Source organism: Neltuma alba, unplaced genomic scaffold (genome assembly GCF_004799145.2).
Source record: "Neltuma alba isolate B1F8T4 unplaced genomic scaffold, ASM479914v2 tig00012271_pilon, whole genome shotgun sequence".
Classification (NCBI taxonomy): Eukaryota; Viridiplantae; Streptophyta; class Magnoliopsida; order Fabales; family Fabaceae; genus Neltuma; species Neltuma alba.
This window is the reverse complement of record NW_021636794.1, coordinates 38,614-61,307: the sequence shown is the minus strand read 5'-3', so window position 1 is coordinate 61,307 and position 22,694 is coordinate 38,614. Positions and strand designations below refer to the sequence as shown.

At 32.8% G+C, this 22,694-nt stretch overlaps 1 protein-coding gene, 1 long non-coding RNA gene and 1 other non-coding gene across 3 annotated transcripts; 1 reads left to right on the top strand and 2 right to left on the bottom strand.

Moving 5' to 3' along the window:
• The first annotated feature begins 1,128 nt into the window (after nucleotides 1-1,128).
• LOC114725756 (small nucleolar RNA R71) lies at nucleotides 1,129-1,235 on the top strand. The gene has a single exon (XR_003738442.1). It is a non-coding gene; the product is annotated as a small nucleolar RNA R71 (small nucleolar RNA).
• Nucleotides 1,236-5,444: 4,209 nt separating this feature from the next.
• On the bottom strand, nucleotides 5,445-6,149 carry LOC114725751 (uncharacterized). Its single transcript, XR_003738440.1, has 2 exons — nucleotides 5,955-6,149; nucleotides 5,445-5,626 (listed from the first exon to the last, which is right to left on the bottom strand). It is a non-coding gene; the product is annotated as an uncharacterized LOC114725751 (long non-coding RNA).
• A 703-nt stretch (nucleotides 6,150-6,852) lies between these two features.
• On the bottom strand, nucleotides 6,853-7,377 carry LOC114725750 (uncharacterized). The gene is made up of 2 exons (XM_028912314.1): nucleotides 7,022-7,377; nucleotides 6,853-6,886 (listed from the first exon to the last, which is right to left on the bottom strand). The coding sequence occupies exons 1-2, from the start codon at nucleotides 7,330-7,332 to the stop codon at nucleotides 6,871-6,873; spliced, it is 327 nt and encodes a 108-aa protein (XP_028768147.1). The 5' UTR covers nucleotides 7,333-7,377; the 3' UTR covers nucleotides 6,853-6,870.
• Nucleotides 7,378-22,694: the final 15,317 nt, after the last annotated feature.

Sequence of the window (22,694 nt, the reverse complement as noted above, 5' to 3'; positions counted from 1 at the left end):
AAATATAGAAAATTCTATATTATTTATTTTCCTTTTAGTAATTCCTCTTAGCCCTCAAATACTATTCCTTGACCCTCATTTCCATTTTTCATGATTTTTTGGAAATTTTTGAGAATTTGTGACTTGACTTTCCAATTAAATCTTTCTTTAACTGATATTTAAAAATATCAATTTGGCCACTATCTAGATTTTTAAATTCAAACCTATACTTAGTATATTTCCTTCTACCTTAACTAGCCCTTGATCTATTTAATTTTCTTTTTTCCAGAGTTAAGATTTTGAGGATGTTACAATACATGTCCTAAGCTTTAAACCAAGTGATAAATCACTTAAAATAGATGTGAGTGTTAAGACATTTAAGGTAGAGAATTTGGAAATGTACTAGTTGACTAAATTAATAGTACAACTTTATGTGTAATTCTAGAATGAATGAGTAAGAAAATAAACCAATAAGCATTTTTTCCCTATAGAGAATTGAAAGAGCTTTAAATAAAGGCTTAAATCACTTTAATATGATTTTTTATAATTAGTTATGAATTTTTAAATTTAGACCAAAAATTTGAAATTTACTAGTGAATAGTAACCCAAGAATCAAATTTCAATTTTTCAATCTATGGACTCATTTCATGATCCGGTTGAACCATAACACTTCTAGACGTGTACTAAAAGGGGTAATTAAACAGAAGGATGTTTTACAGGATACAGATTTCCTTGAGGCCTTCTCTAACCTATGTTCATATAATTGATAGTTTCAAGACTATAAGGACACTCTTTAGAATAGTGTCCTTCACTACAATGATCACATGCAAACTGATAAGCATGATAAGCATTTACCTAGATTGAGTTTCCTCGCTTAATTTGCATCTCCAGATTATCAAACCTCTTCAAAATAGCTTCCAATTGTGATGAGATATCTTTAGAAGAAGAAGAATCTGTTTCAAGATACCTCTTAGAGCCTTGCCTCCGCTTGTTATATGGTTACATAGTATTAAAGGCTACATCTTCATATAGTTGGTAGAGTTCATTGACCTTCATTTTCCCTATTCCTCCATTAGAAGCAATGTTGAGCATATTTACAGTTTGATCATTTAACCCATTCTAAAAGCTTCCATTATGACATTCTGCTTTTGTTTATGATTTGGGCAATTTCTCCTTTTGTCCTTGAACCTTTCCCACGCTTCATAGAATAGTTCATCAAGTTGTTCTTCAAAAGAGAGCAACTCTCCCCTTAAGGTGGCTCTCTGACCTCTAGGAATGTTGGCTTTGAATTTTGACACCAAGTCGTCCCAAGTATGGACGAAGTGTTCTTGTAGAGAATTAAGTGATGCTTTTTGTAACATCCTGAAAATTTTAACCCTAAGATTAAGGGAATTAAATAGATCAAGAGCTAGTTAAGGTAGAGGAAATTGTAGCTTTGGAATATATATGCCCCTATTCGCCCAAAATATAATGGAAGAAAGGAGTTTGATTTTCATAAATATGAATTAATATTTGGATTCTACATGAAAAATTGTGTAGGAATGTGTCAAAAGATTATTAGAATTGAAGGAGGAATAATTATGTTAAAAATCAAAGAAAAGGAGAATTTAATTAGGCTTAAGCTTAAGTGTTGGTGTTTAATTGGAATGATTGTTAATGTAGCTTGTAATTATGCTTGAATTGATAGGTTTTGAGAAGAAGAACCAAGGAAAACAATAATTCCTTAAGGAGGCTGAATTACATTAAGTATACAAGGTAGCATTGAACTTATAATTTGATTGTTTGTCTTGCTTGCTTATTGTGTTATGTTGATTACTCCAATTGCTGGATTCATGTTGTGGCAATTGTTGATTTTATGACACTTGAATTGCTTTGGCCAAATGCATAATGTTATGCCAATGTGAGTATGTACTTGTTTCTTTCCTTGGCATAATGCATGACATGATTTTATGTGACTTGAGGATGTCTTGAAGTTCTATAACATATCACATTATGCATTGCTTGATTAACATGATAATTATAGTTCATTACTACTAAGATTTCTATAAAATCTTATTCCTTCCTATGTTAAATTATGTATTAAGAGGGAGTGGATCAAGTATGAATAAGAGCAAGGAGTTGGTATTGTTGGAAATCGTGCCCTAGGGGCCAATCATTGTGTTATGAACATTGTTGATTTATGAATTTCTTAATTATGTTATCATATTATTTGCATGTTTACTGTGATGACTATCCTTGGATAACTCATGATTTTATCCTAAATGTCCCTGGTCGGTCATATATGTGGGAGCAGAGATGAAATAAGACTAGTATGACTTTGAAGATGTATAGAGATATAAATCAAAGTCATAGGCACATATAAGAGTACAAGGTGTTGGACCGAGTCATAAGCTTCTCTCATATACAAACCACGTCACTATGCCCTTTGACCTGAGATCATCATGGATTCCTATATGAGAAACGCTCAGCTTTGATCTAGTCAAAAGTCACTATGCCCTTTGACCTGAGATCATCATGGATTCCTACATGAGAAACGCTCAGCTTTGACCTAGTCAAAAGTTACTTTTGACCGAGTGATCATAAAGACTATATTCAGGCTTAGTGGTTTTTCATATGGAGGAATGTGAATGGTCAAGATGGAATTTGTCCCTCACATTCGTAGAGAGATATTACTGGGCCCCTCGATGAGTAAGTCTGAGAAATGTATGATCATACTATAATAGAAAGGTAGTTCCATTTCTATACTCAGACTACTCAGGGATCGAGAAAGTAACGGTCAGGAATAGGAGGATGACATTCTCCATGCCTCATCTATAACCAAAATGTCGTGTGACAAAAGGGACGTGATATGGTTGTATGAAAGGTTACATCGTTCATCGATCCTCATATGATTTGGGAAGTCGTGATGTCTTGCTAGAGACCGCTTACGACTTGTGAGTCATTATAGTAAATGGCCCACTACCAACTTCATATGGGCCTACAGGGTCGCACACAAAATAGCCCAACACGAGCTATCATGTCCAGATTCATTGAATTAAGATATGTCCAGATTCAATGAATAATCTAGGGTGGACGTGTGTGTATATATATAAATTCGCGTATATATATTATATGATATAAGAGATATTTATAAGATTTGATTTATAAGGATAAATTAAATCTCTATCACTTTTAAATTTGATATGGTATAATATAATATCTCAAATTTGATTTATTAGAATAAATCACATATAATTCCGTCATATCTTTATTTTGAATTAAATGAATAGGTGAATTAAATCTGTGGGACGGATTTAATATAAACCGTATTTATTTAATTGATTTCTTATCAGATTACGCAATATATGATATTGTATTAATTTCGGAATTAATTTAGGATTAATTCTGAAATCCAATATCCTTCATAATACCGATAGCATCCTATATATTTGATATTTAGGAGCTAGGGTTTTAGGTGTGTGAGAGAGCAAAAGGTTTGCAAATAAGAAACGGCCAAAATAGAAACGGCGAGGATGGATTCTCGGAAAAGCCCTAGAAGGACAAGAGGCGCTAGCACGTCGTTCATGATTGAAACGCTGTTCGTGTGGATACCGGTAGAGGAAGCCGATCTGAGTTGTCGACTTCTCACGAACAAAAGGAGAGCATAGGCATCCCGAACGTCGGAATCCCTGAGCCACCAACGATTCGAATACCGTAGGTAACACCTCTTACTACTTGACTTAAACACAATCGGTAGATCCGGGCAAGGGATTGGAAAATTTTAAAGTTATTTTCCGCTACGTGTCTTTCAATTCCTTACAGGTATTGAGCTAATGAGGCCTTGTGATTTTTATGACATTATGTAAGACTTATGTTGTATTTTGATGAACTTTGATATTTGTAAAGAGTTATGGATATGATATCCTTTGGAATTATGTAATTTATAATGTCATATGGTTGTTTATAATCATGTTTTGGTGTGCTTGAATGGATGGTATATGGAAGAGAGAAAAGAAAATTTAAAAAAATTAGTTTAGGGGATAAAAATACTCTAAAAAGAGGCAGTTTTGTGGCACATAAAATAATGAGCAAATGGACGAATTTGGACTTGAAATTTGGCAAGCTTATAGATCTCATTTTTAACTTTGAATCAAGTGGTAGATCATCAAATTTAGAGTTTTGTGTTAAGAGATATGTCCTTCCAAAGTTGGGCTAAAATACTAGAAAATCAGAAAATGACCATGTGAACAATGCAACTTGGCGAATTTTCTGACTCTGTTTCGTAATGATATGATGCTAATGAGTATTTTTTTTCCTCATACAATGCATGGCAAGCTTCAAATAGAAATTGGAATCACCCCATCTTAATTTTTCTACAATTAGTTATGAATTTTCAAAATTGACAAAAAATTCTGTGAATAGTGAATAGTAACCCGGAATCAAAGTTTCAAAAATTGAAATTTCTCATACTTAAGGTTTGTATAATGATCCTAAAAGGGTCCAATTGTCATATAATGAGATAATAAAGGAATGTGACAATCTATCACTTATTTTAAAGCTCAGGATGTGTAATTTTAAAGATAGCAAATTTCATAGGTAGATTCCATCGTTTGCCTCACTTCCATTTTATCACAAATTTATGGCTCATTTAAGGATAACTTATCCCCCTTACTTGCATTAGTAATTCACATTCATTTCTTGCATGTTCATAATCATGCCAATATTGTTAGATTTAAGGTTTTGATGATAACAAAATAAATAGTTAAGTTTCCCTGTATAACTGTTAAATTGTTATTTGATCATGTGTTGGATCATTGGGTTGATCGAACACGTGTTAGATAAATGACCGAATGTTTTGAGCTTAAGTACTGTTAAGTTTTATCGATCACATATTACATTATTACTGTTCCAGATAACCTGTTAGATAAATATGTTCTCTGATCACCTTATGTAACACCTCCTTTATTACTCCATTATACATCAATTAGAACCATTATAACGCATTTCCAAACGTTTTTGGGTGAAAAATTTCAGTTTCAAAATTTTCCTTTTTATTCTGTCGCACACTGTTCATCCGAATTTAGGCTAACTTTGAAAATTCATAACTAATTCTGGAAAAATCAAAACGAGGTGGTTCCAATTTTCACGTGAAGCTTGCTAAGAGTTCTATAGAGAAAAAATATTTATTAGACTCAATTCCATCCAAAGTTGATAAATTTTCAAATTTCTAGTATTTTAGCCCAACTTTAGAGAGGCATAACTCTTAGGACAAAACTCTAAAGTTTGATGATTTACCACTTGATTTAAAGATAAAAATGAGACCTATTTGCTTGTAAAATCTCAAGTCCAAATTCCATCATTTGCATATTATTTCATGTGGCACCATTTTGCCCCTGATTTAGGTAATTTTATCCCATAATTACCTCTTTCTTAAATTTTATTTCCCTTTTTCCTTTCTCTTATCCTTATGACATTGCACCATTCAATATTTCAACATTAGGACATGTCATAACAACACAATTTACATCATATCATTATTCATAATTCATTACAACTTAGCATGAAATTTATTATTAACACATTACATAACATAACAGTGATTTTAGTTCCATAATGCTCTTCTATCCCAACACCAATTCCCTGCCTTGATCCATAGAATAGCCATTCCCTATTTGAGACATAATTTAACATAGGAGGAATGAGATTTCATAGAAATCTTAGTAGTAATTGAACTATAATTATCATGCAAATCAAATAAGTTACAATGTGACATGTTACAAACTTCAAGACATCCTCAAGCCACATAAAATCATGCTTAGTTTCATGCTAGGAGAGGAACATTAACACTTACACATTAACACAATTCAATGCATTTGGCCAAAGTACAAACCAAGGTTAACCAACCAACCAACCAAAATCACAAGTTCTTCAATCCAAGCAACAACAAATCACATTAAACAAGCAAGATAAACAATCAAATTATAATTCAAAGTTACCTTTTATCACTTGATTAATTTTCTCTCTTCAAGGGACAATGATCGTCCTTGACTCCTCCTCATAAAGCCTATTAAATCAAGCATAGACATAGGCCACATTAATAGCCAAACCATTTAAACATAACCTTTTATCTTTAACTTAACATTTTCCTCCTTTCTCTTTGATTTTTAACAAAATAATTCCTCTTTTAGAATTGAAGTTAATTTCCCTTAATTTGTCACTTTGGGGTTACTCCAAAAATTAATCGAATTAATGCAATATAGTGCACAACCCGGGTCGTATTCACTTTGAGGAGTCGAAAACGAAATTAAATCCTAGTAAATAAACACAAGTAACCTAAACTATATAAAAGGGATTTTTGATTTTTAAAAAAACTGTTAATTAAATCCTACGAATCAAATTGAAATTAAAATACTTTTTTTTGTTTTTATATAAAAGTGATTAAAATGAATGAAGATTAAATAAATGAAAATGAAACACACAAATAACAATAATAATAATCAATCCTCCAATTCAACAACTTAGGCAATCATCACTCTAAAAGATGTGGAGTTAAAACAATGAATTAAGAATTATAATTAAGCTTTTAATCCAACAACCGAGCCACCTCGAATTGCCTCAAAATATTTTCCAAAAATTCAAATTACTAACTGCAACCAGAATAGTAAAATGAAATTAAGGATACTAAAAACCAATGCTCAATTAAATTCTTAAATTCACAACAATAGAGTTAAAGCTAGCAAGAGACAATATGATCCAAGATTCTAAGCCACCTTAGAAAATCACAATATATTAACTCCAAAATCAATACAAATGTCATAACCACAACATCATAATTGAAATCAAAGCTATAAACAGCCCAATGTCAAATGCTAACCAATAATCCAGTCACAATAATCCTCAAATATAATCAGATTAAGCAATACAATTATCCCAACAATCAGAAAAACTATCCTAAGACCTAGAAATTGTTAAACAATTATTGAGTAAGAAATTAAAACAACTAAAACTCCCCTGATGATCCAAGCTTCTGTCATTATTGTTGAATTAGAGAATTAGGAATTAGCCACGGTTTGCCATCAAATTCGTTGCCACCAGCGCTCTGTTACGGTTTGCCATGGAAGAAGACGGTGACACTGATTTTGCTGTCTCACTCGTTCTGGTTCCCTCGGCAGCGGCGAGCTCTGTGTTGCTCTTTTTTTTTTTTTCTCCAGGTCCGTTGCTCGCCGCCCAGCGTCTTCTCCCTCCCTGTTGCTCCGTTTCGTCTGTGCCGCTTGCGTCGTCTGTGTGTGCCGCCTCCTGCTCGTGGGTTCCGTCCAGCTCTGTTCGTGCTTCGGAGAAGAAGAAGGTGAAGGCGCTGTCTTCTTCCTGGTTCATCGCCCAGCTCCTACTTCTCGCCGTCACGAACTCGTATTCGGCGCGTCTCCTTTGCTCTCAGCCGCCGTCCAGCGTCTTCTCCGTTTCGCTCCCCGGTTCCCCCTGTTGCGCCTCGCGTGTGTGTGTTTTATTTCAGCGCTCCTTGCGTCTTCTGCCTCCCAGCTGATGATGATTATTAGGTTGGGGCAAAACGCAACGTTTTGCCCCCAACTTATTATTATTATTATTATTATTATTATTATTATTATTATTTTCTTTTAATTTAATTTTTTTTCTTTTTCTTTTCTTTTTTTCTTTTTTATTTTTGAATCTTCCAAGAACCTACAAGAAAAATTCAAGGATAAGGTAGCATTAATTATCCTCAAAAATCAATTAGTCACAATTAAACTACAATATGACAATTTTGCCCCTATAAAATAATAATTCAAAATAAAATAAATTAAATCAATTAAGGCAAAAAGGAACCAATTAAACTGACAAAACTCATATAAAAGATATCAAAATATATAAAAATAATTGAGTTTGTCAAGAATCAATAACTTCATAATTCATTCCCACACAATTTTTCATGGGGAATCCAAATATGAAATCAGATTTTTAAAAATCAAACTCCTTCCCTTTCAAGTTGAGTTGGCCGAATAGGGGGTTTTAGCTTCCAAAAATTTCATTTTTTATTTCAATGATTTTAAATACTTCCCAATAGTATATCCCTATACAAAAACACATTTTAAACCCATTAGAATCATCAAATGTAGCTAAAGCAATTTCTTGAAGCATGAATAGTGGCTTGTTGAAATATACATATAGGACCCTAGATGGATTTTCTTCCAAAAATCAACCCATACACCACTTAATTATGCTTATTCCACTTGGTATTTAAGGCTTCTACCCTTCCCTAAGCATTACATGGTCCAATGAAAATTTGGCAGCATATACACTTGATTTTTCAATTCAAAACCCTCACTAAATTAGTGTAAAACTTAGGGATAAGGAGACTTAAACATACCTTGATGTTTCCTTGATATAAGTTGAATGATTCCTTGTCCAAAATCCTTCAATTTTCGGTCTTTAAGGTCTGGAGCTACAGTGGCAACATCTTCCCTATTTTTCCTATTTTTCCAACATTTCTTTGTATTTTCAAGAGGGGCATTTATAGAAAATTTAATCTGCTCCCTTCTCTCCTTAATTGGCCAAATTTGGGACACGTAATGGGGGGTTATGTGGCAGCCATTTACAGCAAAATAAATCAGATTAATCCAAGTGGCAATTCTAGACTTTCCAAGCATTTATCCCTTAATTTTGTATTTATTTTAATTAATTCTGTGGAGTGGGCAGCAAGCAACAAAATTGGGCCCTTATTGGGCTCAAAGTGGGCCCCACAAATGGTTTGGGCTGGCCCCAAAAGATGGCCCACACCCCAAAGCAAAATCTCAAACCACTTTGAAACTTTATCAGTTACTATTCACTAGTAACATTCCATAATTTTTCTAGACCTCCAAAAATTCATTTCTCTCCATGATAATTTACCTTTTAATATAAGAATATGATTTGAAAATTTTCAGAATTTGTTTACCACCTCTAAGTATTTATTTGAAATTTTCTCTGATTAGGCCTTTATTAGTGTTATTACGGGAAAATAAATTCCCTAAAATTAAATTTTCTAAAATTAATTCTAAACTTCCAAGGCCTAAAATCAATTTTGTAAATTCAAATAAATATTTAAATGATTCATCCATTTTTTTAAATTTATTGAGGCTTTTAACTAATTAAAATAATTATCTTCCTCTATTTTTCCAATAATTTCCCGAAAAGCCTCTGTTTATGGAAAATTCTATAATAATCTATTTTCACAATAATCCTACCTTTTGGGTCTCAACCAAGTTTCCAAAAGCTCTACCTTACACTTTTTCTATTTTTCAGGAATTTTTTAGAATTTTTCTCAATTTTTCCCGTTTTGCCCTTCCTAGACTGATAATTACGAAAATGCCAACTCGGACCTTGTCGGGGTTTCACCTCAAAAGTTGTTTCGTCTCCTCGTCTAGTTTCTACATTGGTCCTCATCTCAATTTTTAATTTCCTATGTCCAAATGAAATTTCTCGGGATGGGACGCCTTATCAATCACTGGTCGTCTTGCTTGAATTTGGTTATTATTGGTAAATTATCAATCACTTGATTGATAAATCAGTTGTTCAATAAGCTACCAGGTTAAAAAGGTAAGTCTCTCTCTTTTGACAAGTATTTATTGATGGCCTTATTGATAAATGAGGTTATCAATCACATTTCAGATAAATGGCTAGTCTCAATCATCTAAATCCTATTTAGAATACTTTATGAGTTATCGATCACTTTATCGATAATCATACTTATCAATAAGTTGTTCTAAAACTGTCTAAGTCTATTTTGCTACAATGTTTGATGACCTGTTCGACTAAGATTCTCTCAATCTTTCTCAATTTCAAGTTTTATTCAGTCAATTATTGATCACTTTATCAATAATCACAAATATCGATCATCTAATCGATAAATGCACTTATCGATCAATTAATTGATTAACGTCAAGTTTTCTTTGCTTACTCTGTCTAAGTCTTTTAGATAGCTTTTCAGATAATATGTTCGATCAAGTCCTTATCAATAACGTTTTAGATAAATTTAGTTAAAATAATTTTCTATACTTACTTCAATGATCGATAAACTGTTTGATCAAGTGAATTATTGATCATCTGTTCCATGAAGTACAAACACATTTCTTTTAAACTGTTCTTCATGATATTTCTCAAAATATGATATAATTATTTTTAAGCTTTTCTCAGCCTTCATTAATCATCTTAATTTCTTATAAAAGGTAGAGAAGGCACCTGTTTCAATTTACAAGCTTTTGAGATGAATTTTCTTGATAAAATCACTTGGACTATATTTCACCATTTATCAATAACTTGTTCTATAAAGTGTGTGATCCACAATAACTTTGATAAGTAAGTCTTTTATTTATATTGCTTCCTTTTCTATTAATTAATAACTTTATCGATTAAAGGCTTGGTCAGATCTTCGATAAAATTTGATAAAATTGTTTCTCTGATTAACTTATCCTTGATTTATGATTTTCATTTCCTGGATTAAATTCAAGGATCATCATTTCTTCTATTATTCATTCTTATTCACTTGAGAAGAAAAACTTATCCTTGTATTGAGACATTTCCACAAGTTACGAAGCTCAACAGATACATTAAAGGCTCAACCTACCTGTGTTAGAAGCATTTATTACAAACAACTGTTATAACTACCAACACATGCAAGCAAAATCCCAATGGTTACAAGCTTTTGTGTCTAACAGGAAGTTAGAAGACTCGAACCATAAATGACGCGAAGAGTATTGAATGAAGTAGTGAATGAACTGAGCTACGAACTATGAAAATTAATCTTTGCATTCAATACTCTGTTTTCTATATTGAGCTTTAGTGTTAATCTTATACACTCTTAAGAGAGAATCTGAAAATCATTTGTTACTTTTAATGAGTGACTCAAGAATCTGGGATTCTTGAGGGAATTGTAACTTTACGGGAAGTAAGGGGGAGTGATTAAGAGTGAGCTCAATTACTGTATTGCGGCACTAAGAGCCCATTGTGTTACACCTTACTTCTAGAATAACTTAGAGTTCAACCGAAGCTATTTTAGACCACATTGGATGGTCTTGGGCTAAAAAATCACATTTAGGACGTTGAGGACACTATTTTTCGGATTTTTACTCTTCATTTGGTAAAAATCTAGTTTTCTGGTTCAATTTCAAAAAATCATAACTTAATTTAAAAAATCAAAATAAAGTGGTTCAAAATTCTACAGAAATCTCTTTGAATTCTCTTTCAAGAAAAAAATAATATTGGGATTTAATTCCTTGTGAGAAAATCCCAAATTTTTGTGAAAGTCACCTCTATTCTTTTGGTAAAAATCTTTTTCCAGATTCTGGACCTTAACTTTGATAAATCATTATAAATCGTATAGTTGGCCATTTTTAATGTGCTGCCTATTGATTTCAAGCTCATGATATGAAATTTAAGCATACCAAATTTTGTGAAGAAATTCATTCGAGAACTTAATAAAAACATGGCTCAAAATTGGCATCCTGCTTAGGGTTACAGCATCAAACATGCATACTTATACATAACCAAATCATAATTGTTTCCTCATGGTTCATCACCATTTTATCCTTGGATTTGTAGCCTCCCTTTTGATGAATCAGCCCCTAAAATATTAGGTTATATATGGGGGATGAGATTTGAATGAAATCCCAGTAGCAAAATTAATCAACCAAAACATTAACATGCATCAATTACAAGCATTCTAACCTTTTGCTATTAATAGGGAACTACTTTACCTCATACATGTAGCACTCTAACATGCAATAGCCAAGGCACTTAAAGCAAGGAGTATAGCTACACAATCATCATCATCATCATCATTTAGCTCAACCACAGAATAGCACATGAAATTGCATAGCAATCAATACAATAATCAACATTAAGGTTAATTAAATCTTACTACCTTAATCCAATACTCTTTGATTCTTTGACTTTCTTCCTCTTCTCCACAATTAACAAACCCTAATCATGATAAATCACAAAAAGAGCAGCAAAGTTACCAACCATTTCACAATAAAAAAAATTAACAACAAAGCTCAAGTAACTCCTAAACCCCTTAAAGCTTCCATCTTTGTTCTTTGAATTTTTAGAGTCTGTTTCTTTATGCCCTAAAAATTCTCTCTTAATTCATTCCTACATGATTTTTCATGTAGATTCCAAATATCTACTTGGATTTAAGAAAATAAATCTCCTTCCTCAAGATTCAGTTTGGCCGAACATTAAGGCTTGGTTCTTGTAACATCCTAATTTTCATATATCTAATATTTAAACAAATTTTTATAGCATAGGTAGAGGTTAAATATATATATATATATGTAATTAAAATAATTCTGATTTTATGTGTGTGTGTGTATGTGTGTATAAGAAAATGAATAAAATAGCAATGTTAAGAAGTCCCGCATTGATTAAATGATAGGAAGATGGATAAAATAGCAATGTTAAGAAGTCCCACATGGAATAAATGATGGGAAGAGGGAGCTCTAGGAGCCTATATATAGGTGGTAGTAGGGAAGAGTTAAATATGAATTAAATAATTTTCGCACAAAATTGAGACAGTCTCAGTAAAGTGTTGTTTATGAGTTTGTAAACCGTTGAATCGGGCTGTAATTTGGTCAGCTGATCCTAGACTTCAAACTCGTTAGTTTAAACGGTTGGACCGTCAATCCAGTGTTTGAGTTACAAGTTATTAGGTACGTTTTTCATTTATTTTTTTAGAGTTGGTTGATAGAATACTAGATAGTAAATTAATGTCTTTAAATTTGTTCACCGTTGGATTAACCCAAAATTTAGAGAGTAGTCTTGTGACATGTAAGACGTTAAATTCAACGGTTGGATCAATAATTAGACTTCTATAGTAAGAATAAAGTAATTCATAAAGAGGTTATCTGTCTAAATTTTTTGAAGATAGAATATAAGTTATAAATTGAGGGTTCTCTATCTAGATTATGAATTTGGTGCTTCAAATGATATAATTTAATAATTAAAGATAATGTAAGTTAAGGGAGCCTAGGAATTGAATATAAATCATCATATATATGTTCTTACCCCAAACCTTAGAAAAAGCCTTTCGAGCTAGAATTTCGAGTAACAGCTGAATGTATTTGAGGGAGCTTAAATGTTAGAAATTTGTGAGTAGTTTACTCTAATACTATAGAAATAATATTTTAATTTCAATTGTAGATATAAACCATATTGTGGCATTTTTGAGTACGGGCCTCGTTTGTGCTTGATTGTTAGCTAGGAGACCAGGTAACTAAATTTCTATCTGTTACATGCATTGGTATGAGGTTGGTGAGTGATTTTATAACCAATTTTTGTATACATATATTATGTTTTGTATGAACTGTCTTGTGGGATACTGTTTTGAAAAGGATTGAAATCGTTTGTATTGTTAGAAATTAATGATTATGACTATGAGGTGTTATTCTGGAATTCAGTTGATTATGCATATAAATGTGTTACTTTGAGCCCTGTGCATCTAGTTTGGGTGGGGAAAGGAGATAATTGGAGTTATTGAGATGCATATACTTACCACGTGGTATCGGCCTCCATACGGAGCTCTATGGTTGGCCACTATTATTGTTCCACTAGTTCTTCGAGGGACTGCGACACCCCACTAGTTCTTCGAGGGGAGACCCATGGTCCACCGAGTGCTCTGTGGTCTTTGGCCGGTCCATATCACTCGAGTGGTGAGCTTATCAGGGTAGCCAGTCAAATGGAAAGAACTTAGCCCATGGGTCCAATCAGCGGAAATAAGGAGGATATAAGGATGGATTTGGGTTCATGGAATTCATATGACATGGTCTCTTCATTTGATATTTATATCTTTTGAATAAAATGAAAAGTATGTTATCTCTTTTGAAACTATCAGTTGTATGAGATTGGCAGAAATATTCGACTTATATGATTATTGTGAGTTTAACTGTTAAATAAATGTCTATTGATTGTTTTTAACTCGGTGTATCCCACCTGACACCTCACTAGTCTATGTTAGTGTGTGTGATAGGTAGGGTTTTAGTTACTGAGACATTGTCTCATCCCTATTGTTTAACATTTTTCAGGTGAAAGCTTTAGAGGTGGGACGTCAGGGAAGGTCAAGAGGAGTAAAGCTACATTCATGACTTGTAGTGTCTCTTCGATTTATGAGTTATGTTGTATCTTGTATATTGCCACCTTAGGATAAACTGTGTTTAATTGATTCATGCATTATGATGTGTTATATCCTTTGAGTTGTACTGTTGTGATATGCCTGCTGGTAGTTGGCCAGAGGCCTAGGATCGCATATGATTTGTTTATGAATTTATCATTTAATTCTTAATATTTTGATCTATGAGTTATATTATATGTTGTTTTGTAACCATATTAGATGAGATTGATCATTTCTTACATAGGTTGTATTTGAATGAGTTAAGAAAAGTTCTTTTATCCATAATAGGATGTATGATTGGGTACTTCTCTTTTCTATCACGGATAACATTATGATATAGTTAGTTAGTGTAGATGACTGTGATATAATTTGGGTTCGTATTTAGCATGGTTTTGTTATAAAAAGCTATTTCTTAAAATTACTATAAAAAAGGTTAAGTTTTTCGGTTTATTTAGGAAGATTGTTTCAGTTCTCAAAAATCACATCTTTGATTCTATTACTTCCAACACTTGTTCTTTAGGTTTATCCTACACCGTTTTCCATTTTGAACACAATGGAAGCATCAAAGCTTTGAAAATCTCATCCTAGGTTAGGATTCTCATCTTGGCTGAATCATATCTTTAGAGAACCAACCATAAAATCTTTTCAAAAACACATAAAACCACTTGAAATGACCTTAAATTAGTGTTCTAGCTTTGTTTAACAACAAAACTTTCTCCCATGTACATCATTACATTTCGGGCTAGCATAAAAGAAAGGGAAGAACCATAAATTTTAACCATCCAACTTAAGATAATCAAGCTAGAAATAACTTAGAATCATCCACTAACCTTAACTCCAAGCTTACTTGATTCAAGATGGTTGTTTTCTCCTTGGTTGCACTTCAAGATCACTCTTGCTCTCTCATTTCCCCTCTTGGCTGAACTCAAATCTGAAAATGGGGAGGGGAAGAGCTCACTAAATGCTCCAACAAATATCTCAACCACCCACCTACCACAATTAATTGCTATACCATGTGTCACCTCCCTATTTAGTCTTAAAACCTCTCTCTTAATTATTTAAATTCAATTATAATTAATTTTCAAAAGTCAAACTCTCCTCCACTTAAAGCTTGACACTTGAAACTTTTAATTACTCTCTAATAGGAGCTTGACAAGTGGCAACTTATGGGCCAAGTAAAGTGCAAGACTCTAATTTACACTTTATCAGTGCACTTTTACTCCGGATTTAATTTCTTTTCTATAATTACGGTACTCTAGCCTCTGCAATTATTTTCTGTCAGATCCATAAATTATTCTCCTCATTTTTCTCTTCCCAAAATGCCCTTATTGTCTTAAAATCAATTGCTCAATAATTAAATAAAAAAGAAAACTAATTTCCTCTTTTTTAGTGATTTTTCCACTTTTCGAATAATTAGGAAAAATCATAGATATTTGAGGGTCTCCTTTTAATTCCATAATCTTTTATAATTTCTTGGGGTATCATAGGAATTTTTCTTCAGATTTTATTCCCTTTCAAATATTTCTTTGGAATTTTCCAAATAAAAGGCCTTAAATTAGCCTAAATCGCCCTTAAATTCCTTTGTAATTTCTCTAAGAGTAATTTGGTCATAAAACCAATTATATAACCTCATATAATTCTCAAAGAATATTATCCTTATTTTTCTTATTTTTCTGAGGCTTAAAAATATTTTTTCATAATTATTTTTGACCAACTTTCCTTAATTAGTCAAACTTTACATAATTGACTCGGAAAATCATAATAATTTTTTTGCACCATAACTCTTCTATTTCTCCTTATCATCTTTGGCCCTTGAATATTTAGGAACATCCTCATTCTTAATTACCATATTACTGGATGTGACACATTGAATGTTAGGGTTTAGTGAAAAACTCAAAGGTGCTCTGAGGACTGGACATAGGTCAAGTGGTTGAGACCAAACCAGTATAAATTCCTGTGTGTTCTGCTTCTGTTCATCCTCAATGAAACCCTTCTAAACTTGCTTTATTTGTGTTATTCAGTTATTCATTTTATAAAGTCAAATTTTTATATATCACCCAATTCACCCCCTCTTGGGTGAAACTGCCACTAATAAATATTGCATAATTCATTCTCATGCATCATTATATTCAATCTTACATGCCATCATCATAATTTATTATCACATTACACTAAGAGGCATGTTCATATATATATATATATTGACATAAAGGTTACATTAAATATATAAGCTCAATTATCACCTTCTTCTCTTTTTTCTTTGTTCTCCTTTATGCATTCCTCTTTCTTTGTATATCATATCTATTATGGTTGGTTAAGGGAGGGTAAGATTTGAGAGAATCTCAATAGCAAACAATAACTACCCAAACATATATGGCAAGCTTGACATTCATAACATGCTTGCAACTTAACATCTTTATAACATAATGACATGTTTGACATCTTTATAACATAAATTCATCATACATGTATCATAAAATACATAGGCCTATGGTATACTTTAAACAGATTCACATTCACAATGCATGAGTTCATAAAATCACATGAACATACAAACATGCCATACATGTAAGCAAATACCAAGTATATAAGAGTAAGGTAAAGTTTGCTATCTTTAGCCTTTTACATTCAATCTTTCCTCTTGTTCCCTTAACTTCCAACCATCAAGGTCGCTTGATCAACCTTCCAACCATCAAGTTTGCTTGATCAACCTTTATCATTCATTTTTCTTGATGTCACATGACCCTAATCACATTAACACATCATTTCCATTCATTTATTAGAGCTATGGAATCAATGACATTCATATTTTGCTTTTTAACATACTTTAGCCTCTAACTTTTGAGCTTTAATTCTAATCTTTGTAAAATTAATTCTACATACTATTCTCACATAATTTTGCATATAGAATTCATTTCCACACTCGAATTAATAAAAAACAAACTGCTCCCTACTCAAACTGATCTAACTGAAATATAGAGTCTTAGGGCTCAAAATTTCATTTTCAATTCCAATTTTTCCAACTTGCTTTCTCACCTTTACCTCACATAATTTTTCATTTTAAACACATTGGAGATATCAAAATCATTAAATTCCAGCTCTAACTTAAACCCTAGGTCTAGCCAAAAATTACACAAGTTAGAGAGAAATGGAATTTCTTGCAAATTCATCACCTAACGACTAGATTCTTGTTCTCTTCTAGCCTTTAATCCTTAATTTAACTTCAATCAATTCTTTCCTCTTCTAATCTAGATTTGGACTGAAGGGAATTGAAAGACGACGCGCAGCGGAAAAATCAACTCGAATTTTTAAAACTTTCAATCCTTTTCCGGATCTACCGATCGCGTTTAAGTCAGGTAGTAAGAAGCATTACCTTTAGGCGTTCGATTCCCTGGTGACTTGATGATTCGGCCGTTCAGGATGCTTCTGCTCGCCTCCTTTGTCATTCGAAGTCGACAACTCCGGTCGGCTTCCTCTACCGGTATCCACACGAGTAGCCCTCAACCTCGAACGGCGTGCTAGCGCCTATGTCCGTCTAGGGTTTTAGGAATCCGTCCTCTCTCCTCTCTTAGGCCGTCTCTTATCTGTTGGTTCTCTCTTTTCATAAACCCTAGCTCCTCATATCAAATATATAGGATGCTATATAGGTTTAATTAATAATATTTAATTCCGAAATTAACTCTAAATTAATTCCGAAATTAATACAATATCAAATATTGCCTAATCAGATAAGAGAACAATTAAATAAATATGGTTTAAATTAAATCCGTCTCACAGATTTAATTCTCCTATTTATTTAATAAAGAGATGACGGAATTAATTTATATATATTTAATTTATCCTTATAAATTAAATCTAACAATTAATATCTCTTATATTTAAATATATATATATATACGAATTTATATATATATATACACGTCCACCCTATATTATTCATTGAATCTAGACATATCTTAGATTCAATGAATCTGGACATCATAACTCGTGTCGGGCTATTTTGTGTGCGACCCTGTAGGCCCATATGAAGTTGGCAGTGGGCCATTAACTATAATGACTCACAAGTCGTAAGCGGTCTCTAGCAAGACATCACGACTACCCAAATCATATGAGGATCATTGAACGATGCAACCTTTCATACAACCATATCACGTCCCTTTTGTCTCACGACATTTTGGTCATGGATGAGGCATGGAGAACATCATCCTCCTATCCATGACCGTTACTTTCTCGATCCCTGAGTAGTCTGAGTATAGAAATGGAACTACCTTTCCATTATAGTATGGCCATACATTTCTCAGACTCACTCATCGAGGGGCCCAGTAATGTCTCTCTACGAATGTGAGGGACAAATTCCATCTTGACCATTCACATTCCTACGCATGAAAAACCACTAAGCCTGAACATAGTCTTTATGATCACTTGGTCAAAAGTGACTTTTGACTAGGTCAAAGCTAAGCGTTTCTCATGTATGAATCCATGATGATCTCAGGTCAAAGGGCACGGTGACATGGTTTGTATATGAGAGAAGCTTATGACTTAACCCATGCAGCTCTCTCATAGCGGGTCGGTCCAACACCTTGTACTCTTACATGTGCCTATGACTTTAATTTATATCTCTATATATCTTTAAAGTCATACTGGTCTTATTTCATCTTTGCTCCCACATAGATGACCGACCAGGGACATTTAGGATAAACCATGAGTTATCCAAGGATAGTTACCACAGAAAACATGCAAATAATATGATAACGTAATTAATAAATTCATAAATTAACAATGTTCAAAACATAATGATTGGCCCCTAGGGCACAATTTCCAACATGGACAACATCTCATCATGGGTTTTTATCCTCTCCAAACTCAGTAAAATCTATAAGCCAAGCTTAGATGGAAGTAGGAAAGCATGGACTACAACAAAAATCATGATCATACCTTATTTTGGAGCTTGGACTTACATGGAACCACTTGTTGTTCCTCTTCTCCTTCTTTCCTCCATAAGTTTCGGTCTCCACCTCCCCTTTCCTCTCTTAGTCAAAAATATTGCAATGAATGGGAGGGAATGGTGTGTATAATACCTAATTAGAACTTGGTCCTTGAAATTGATCAAAATTACAAGGGTTGTGTGGCTCATGATCTAACCATCCATTTTAACTCTTTCCTAACTGTACAAATCCCATGGCTTTATGCTTGATCTTCCACCCTCCATTCCAACCCTTTCATTAAGTGGATACTCTTAATTACTGCCATGTGTACTTCTAATATTTTCATGTGTTAACTATAAATAATATTTAATTCTTCTTCCAACTAAGAAATCATCTAATCTCTTCCACGTTCCTACATCAATTTGGCAATAAAATAGGGAGGAAAAACAAAGGAAAGTTCGTGCATAATCAAATTCTTAACTATTCCTCTACCTATCTTGCCATTTTACACTGTAACGGGTACTTTTTCAGGTCCTAACCTACTCGGTATCACTAGGCCATATTCTGGCATCTTTTTCTCATCACAAATAAGTCAATATGGCATTATATAACATGTATAAAAAGGGAGTAGTGCTCTTCCCTTTGTACTTTCATTAAAATATTTAATAATATTTATTACAGAGTAAACTTGATTGAATTCTTTCTATTGATTCATGACTCGAAAAATCTGTCTCTGAGTATCAACACTACCTTTTCATCATAGGAAATTTTTCTAATTTTTTTCAAGTCAAAAGTCAGCCTATAGACAGTTTATTTTAACTTTCCCTAGATTGTATATAGGCTTTAAATTTTGTTAAATCCAACTGCTTTGCTTTCTGAGAGTAAAAGTATTTTCAAAACCTGTGATAATTTCTCAAGTATTATCCCCTCATTTTTCTCTAATTATCTGAAATCTCCTCATATTTTGAATAATTCAATTTAGGTTAATATTCATAATTAGCCAAAACTCAAGGAATTTTACCAATTTGCTCCAAGGGTATTTTTACTTTTTTTAACCCCATACAGGCCTCAAGACCTTATTTACCATTTTTTTAAAGATTTTTTTAGGATTCTTCTAGAATTTCCAGGCATACTTCCATCATTGACCTTTTCAGCCGAAACTTTCCAAATTTACAATTAAGTCCCTACCCAGGTTTAGCCTTAGGAATAATCTCAATGAGGCTCCTAACACAATCTTTGGCCTTTCATAATCTCCAATTCTTATACTGAGCTCTTGAGACTTCATCGAAGTCTTTAACTTGCCAGTCTCATAGTTTCACAAAACTCTTACTTTACGGTTTATTACCTAGGAATCCTCCCGTCCTTCCAGGAAATTTCTAGAACTCTTGCCAAAAGGAGTCTAGTAGCCTGCCCATTTCAGGGTAATTCTGTAACACCTCCTTTATTACCCTATTATACATCAATTGGAACTATTATAATATATTTCCCGACATTTCCGAATGAAAAATTTCAACTTCAAAATTTCACATTTAATTTTGTCCGTACGTTGTTCATCCGAATTTGGGCCAATTTTGAAAATTCATAACTAATTCTAGAAAAATCAAAATGAGGTGGTTCTAATTTTCATACGAAGCTTGCTAAGAGTTCTATAAAGGAAAAATATTCATTGGACTCAATTCTATCTAGAATAGCACCAGAAAATTTGACAAGGTGCACTACTCATATGGTCAATTTTTGAATTTTCAGGATTTTAGTCCAACTTTGGAAGGGCATAACTCTTAGCACACAACTCCAAATTAGATGGTTTACCACTTGATTTTAAGCTAAATAATAAGATCTATCTGCTTGCAAAATCTCAGGTCCAAATTTCATCACTTGCTTATTATTTTATGTGTCACAATTTTGCCCCTAACTTAGGCAATTTTATCCCCTAATCACTTCTTTCTTGAAATTTTATATTCCTTTTTCCTTTTCCATACCCTTCAGGCATTCTACCACTCAATGTTTCAACATTAGGTCATGTCATAAGGATATAATTTACATCATATTACCAACCAAATTCATTACAACTTGATATAAGGTTTATTAAAGCATTATACAACTTTTCAACATATCATTAAAGCAACAACAAATCATATTAAACAAGTAAGATAAACAACCAAATTATAATTCAAAGCTACCTTTTATCACTTGATTAACTTGGTCTCCTTAAGGGATAATGATTCTCCCTATCTCCTCCTCACAAAGCCTATTAAATCAAGTATAAATATAGTCTATATTAATAACTAAACAACTTAAATAGGATCCTTTAACTTGAACTTAACAATTTTCCCCCTTTTTCTTGAATTTTTAACAAAATAATTCTTCCTTTAGAATCAATAATCTCATGATTCATTTCTATACAATTTTTCATTAGGAATTCAAATATGGAATCATATTTTTGAAAATCAAATTCCTTCCCTTTGAAATCACTATGGCCAAATAGGGCTATATAACTTCTAAAAATTCTATTTTTGATTTCAATGATTTTAAACACTCCCCAACAACATATCCCTACCCAAAAACACACTCTTAACCCATTGGAATCATCAAATCAAGCCAAAATAATTTGCTTCTGCGTGAACAATAGCTGGCCAAATTCTTGCTCTTAAACCCTAACTTGGTTTTCTTCCAAAAATCAATCAATACACCACTTATACATACTTATTCCACTTGATATTTAAGGTTTCTATCCTTCCCTAACTATTACATACTCAAACTGAAAAGAGCCAGCATTTTGGCAAGAGATTTCAAGCCAAAACTCTAGTATAATTAGCTTGAAACTTGGGGAGAAGAGGGTTTTAGCATACCTTGATACTTTCTTAGTGTAAGTTGGATGATTCCTTGCCTAAAACACTTGAGAATTTTGGCCAAATGGAGCTGGAGCTACAGTGACAGAGTCTCCCCTTGTTTTTCCAATTTTCCAACATTTATTTGTATTTTCCAAAGTGGTATATATAGAAAAATCTTATCTGCCTTCCCTCTCCCTGTTTGGCTGAAATTTGCCACCTCATGGGGGTTATGGGGTAGTTATCAAATGCTAGAAGAAGTCAGATTTGAACAAGTGGACAATTACTAGATTTTTCCAAGCATTTATCCCTTAATTTTGCATTTATTTTAGTTAATTCTTGAAGTAGGGAGCAAGGCAACGATATTAGGCCCTTATTGGGCTCAATGTGGGCCACACAAATGATTTGGGATGGTCCAAAAAGATGACCCACAATCCAAAATAAAATATCAAACTAATTTGAAACTTTATCCGTTATTATTCACTAGTAACATTCTATAATTTTTTAAGACCTCCAAAAATTCATTTCTCTCCATGATAATTCACCTTTTAATATGAAAACATGATCTGAAAATTTTCAAAATTGTTTGCCACCTCTAGGTATTTATGTTGAATTTTCTCTGATTAGGCCTTTTTCGGTATCACTGCGGGAAAAAATTTTCTAAAATTAATTCCTAAACTTCCAAAGCCTAAAAATAATTTTATAAATTCAAATAAATATTTAGATGATTTATCCATTTCTTTTCCAAATTTATTGAGGCCTCTAATTAATTAAAATAATTATTTTCCTCTGATTTTCTAATATTTTCCCGAAAAACATTCGTTTACC

What these genes read in the sequence shown, in the direction of transcription:
- LOC114725750 (XM_028912314.1), bottom strand. Translation starts at nt 7,332, where the DNA reads ATGAACCAGGAAGAAGACAGCGCCTTCACCTTCTTCTTCTCCGAAGCA.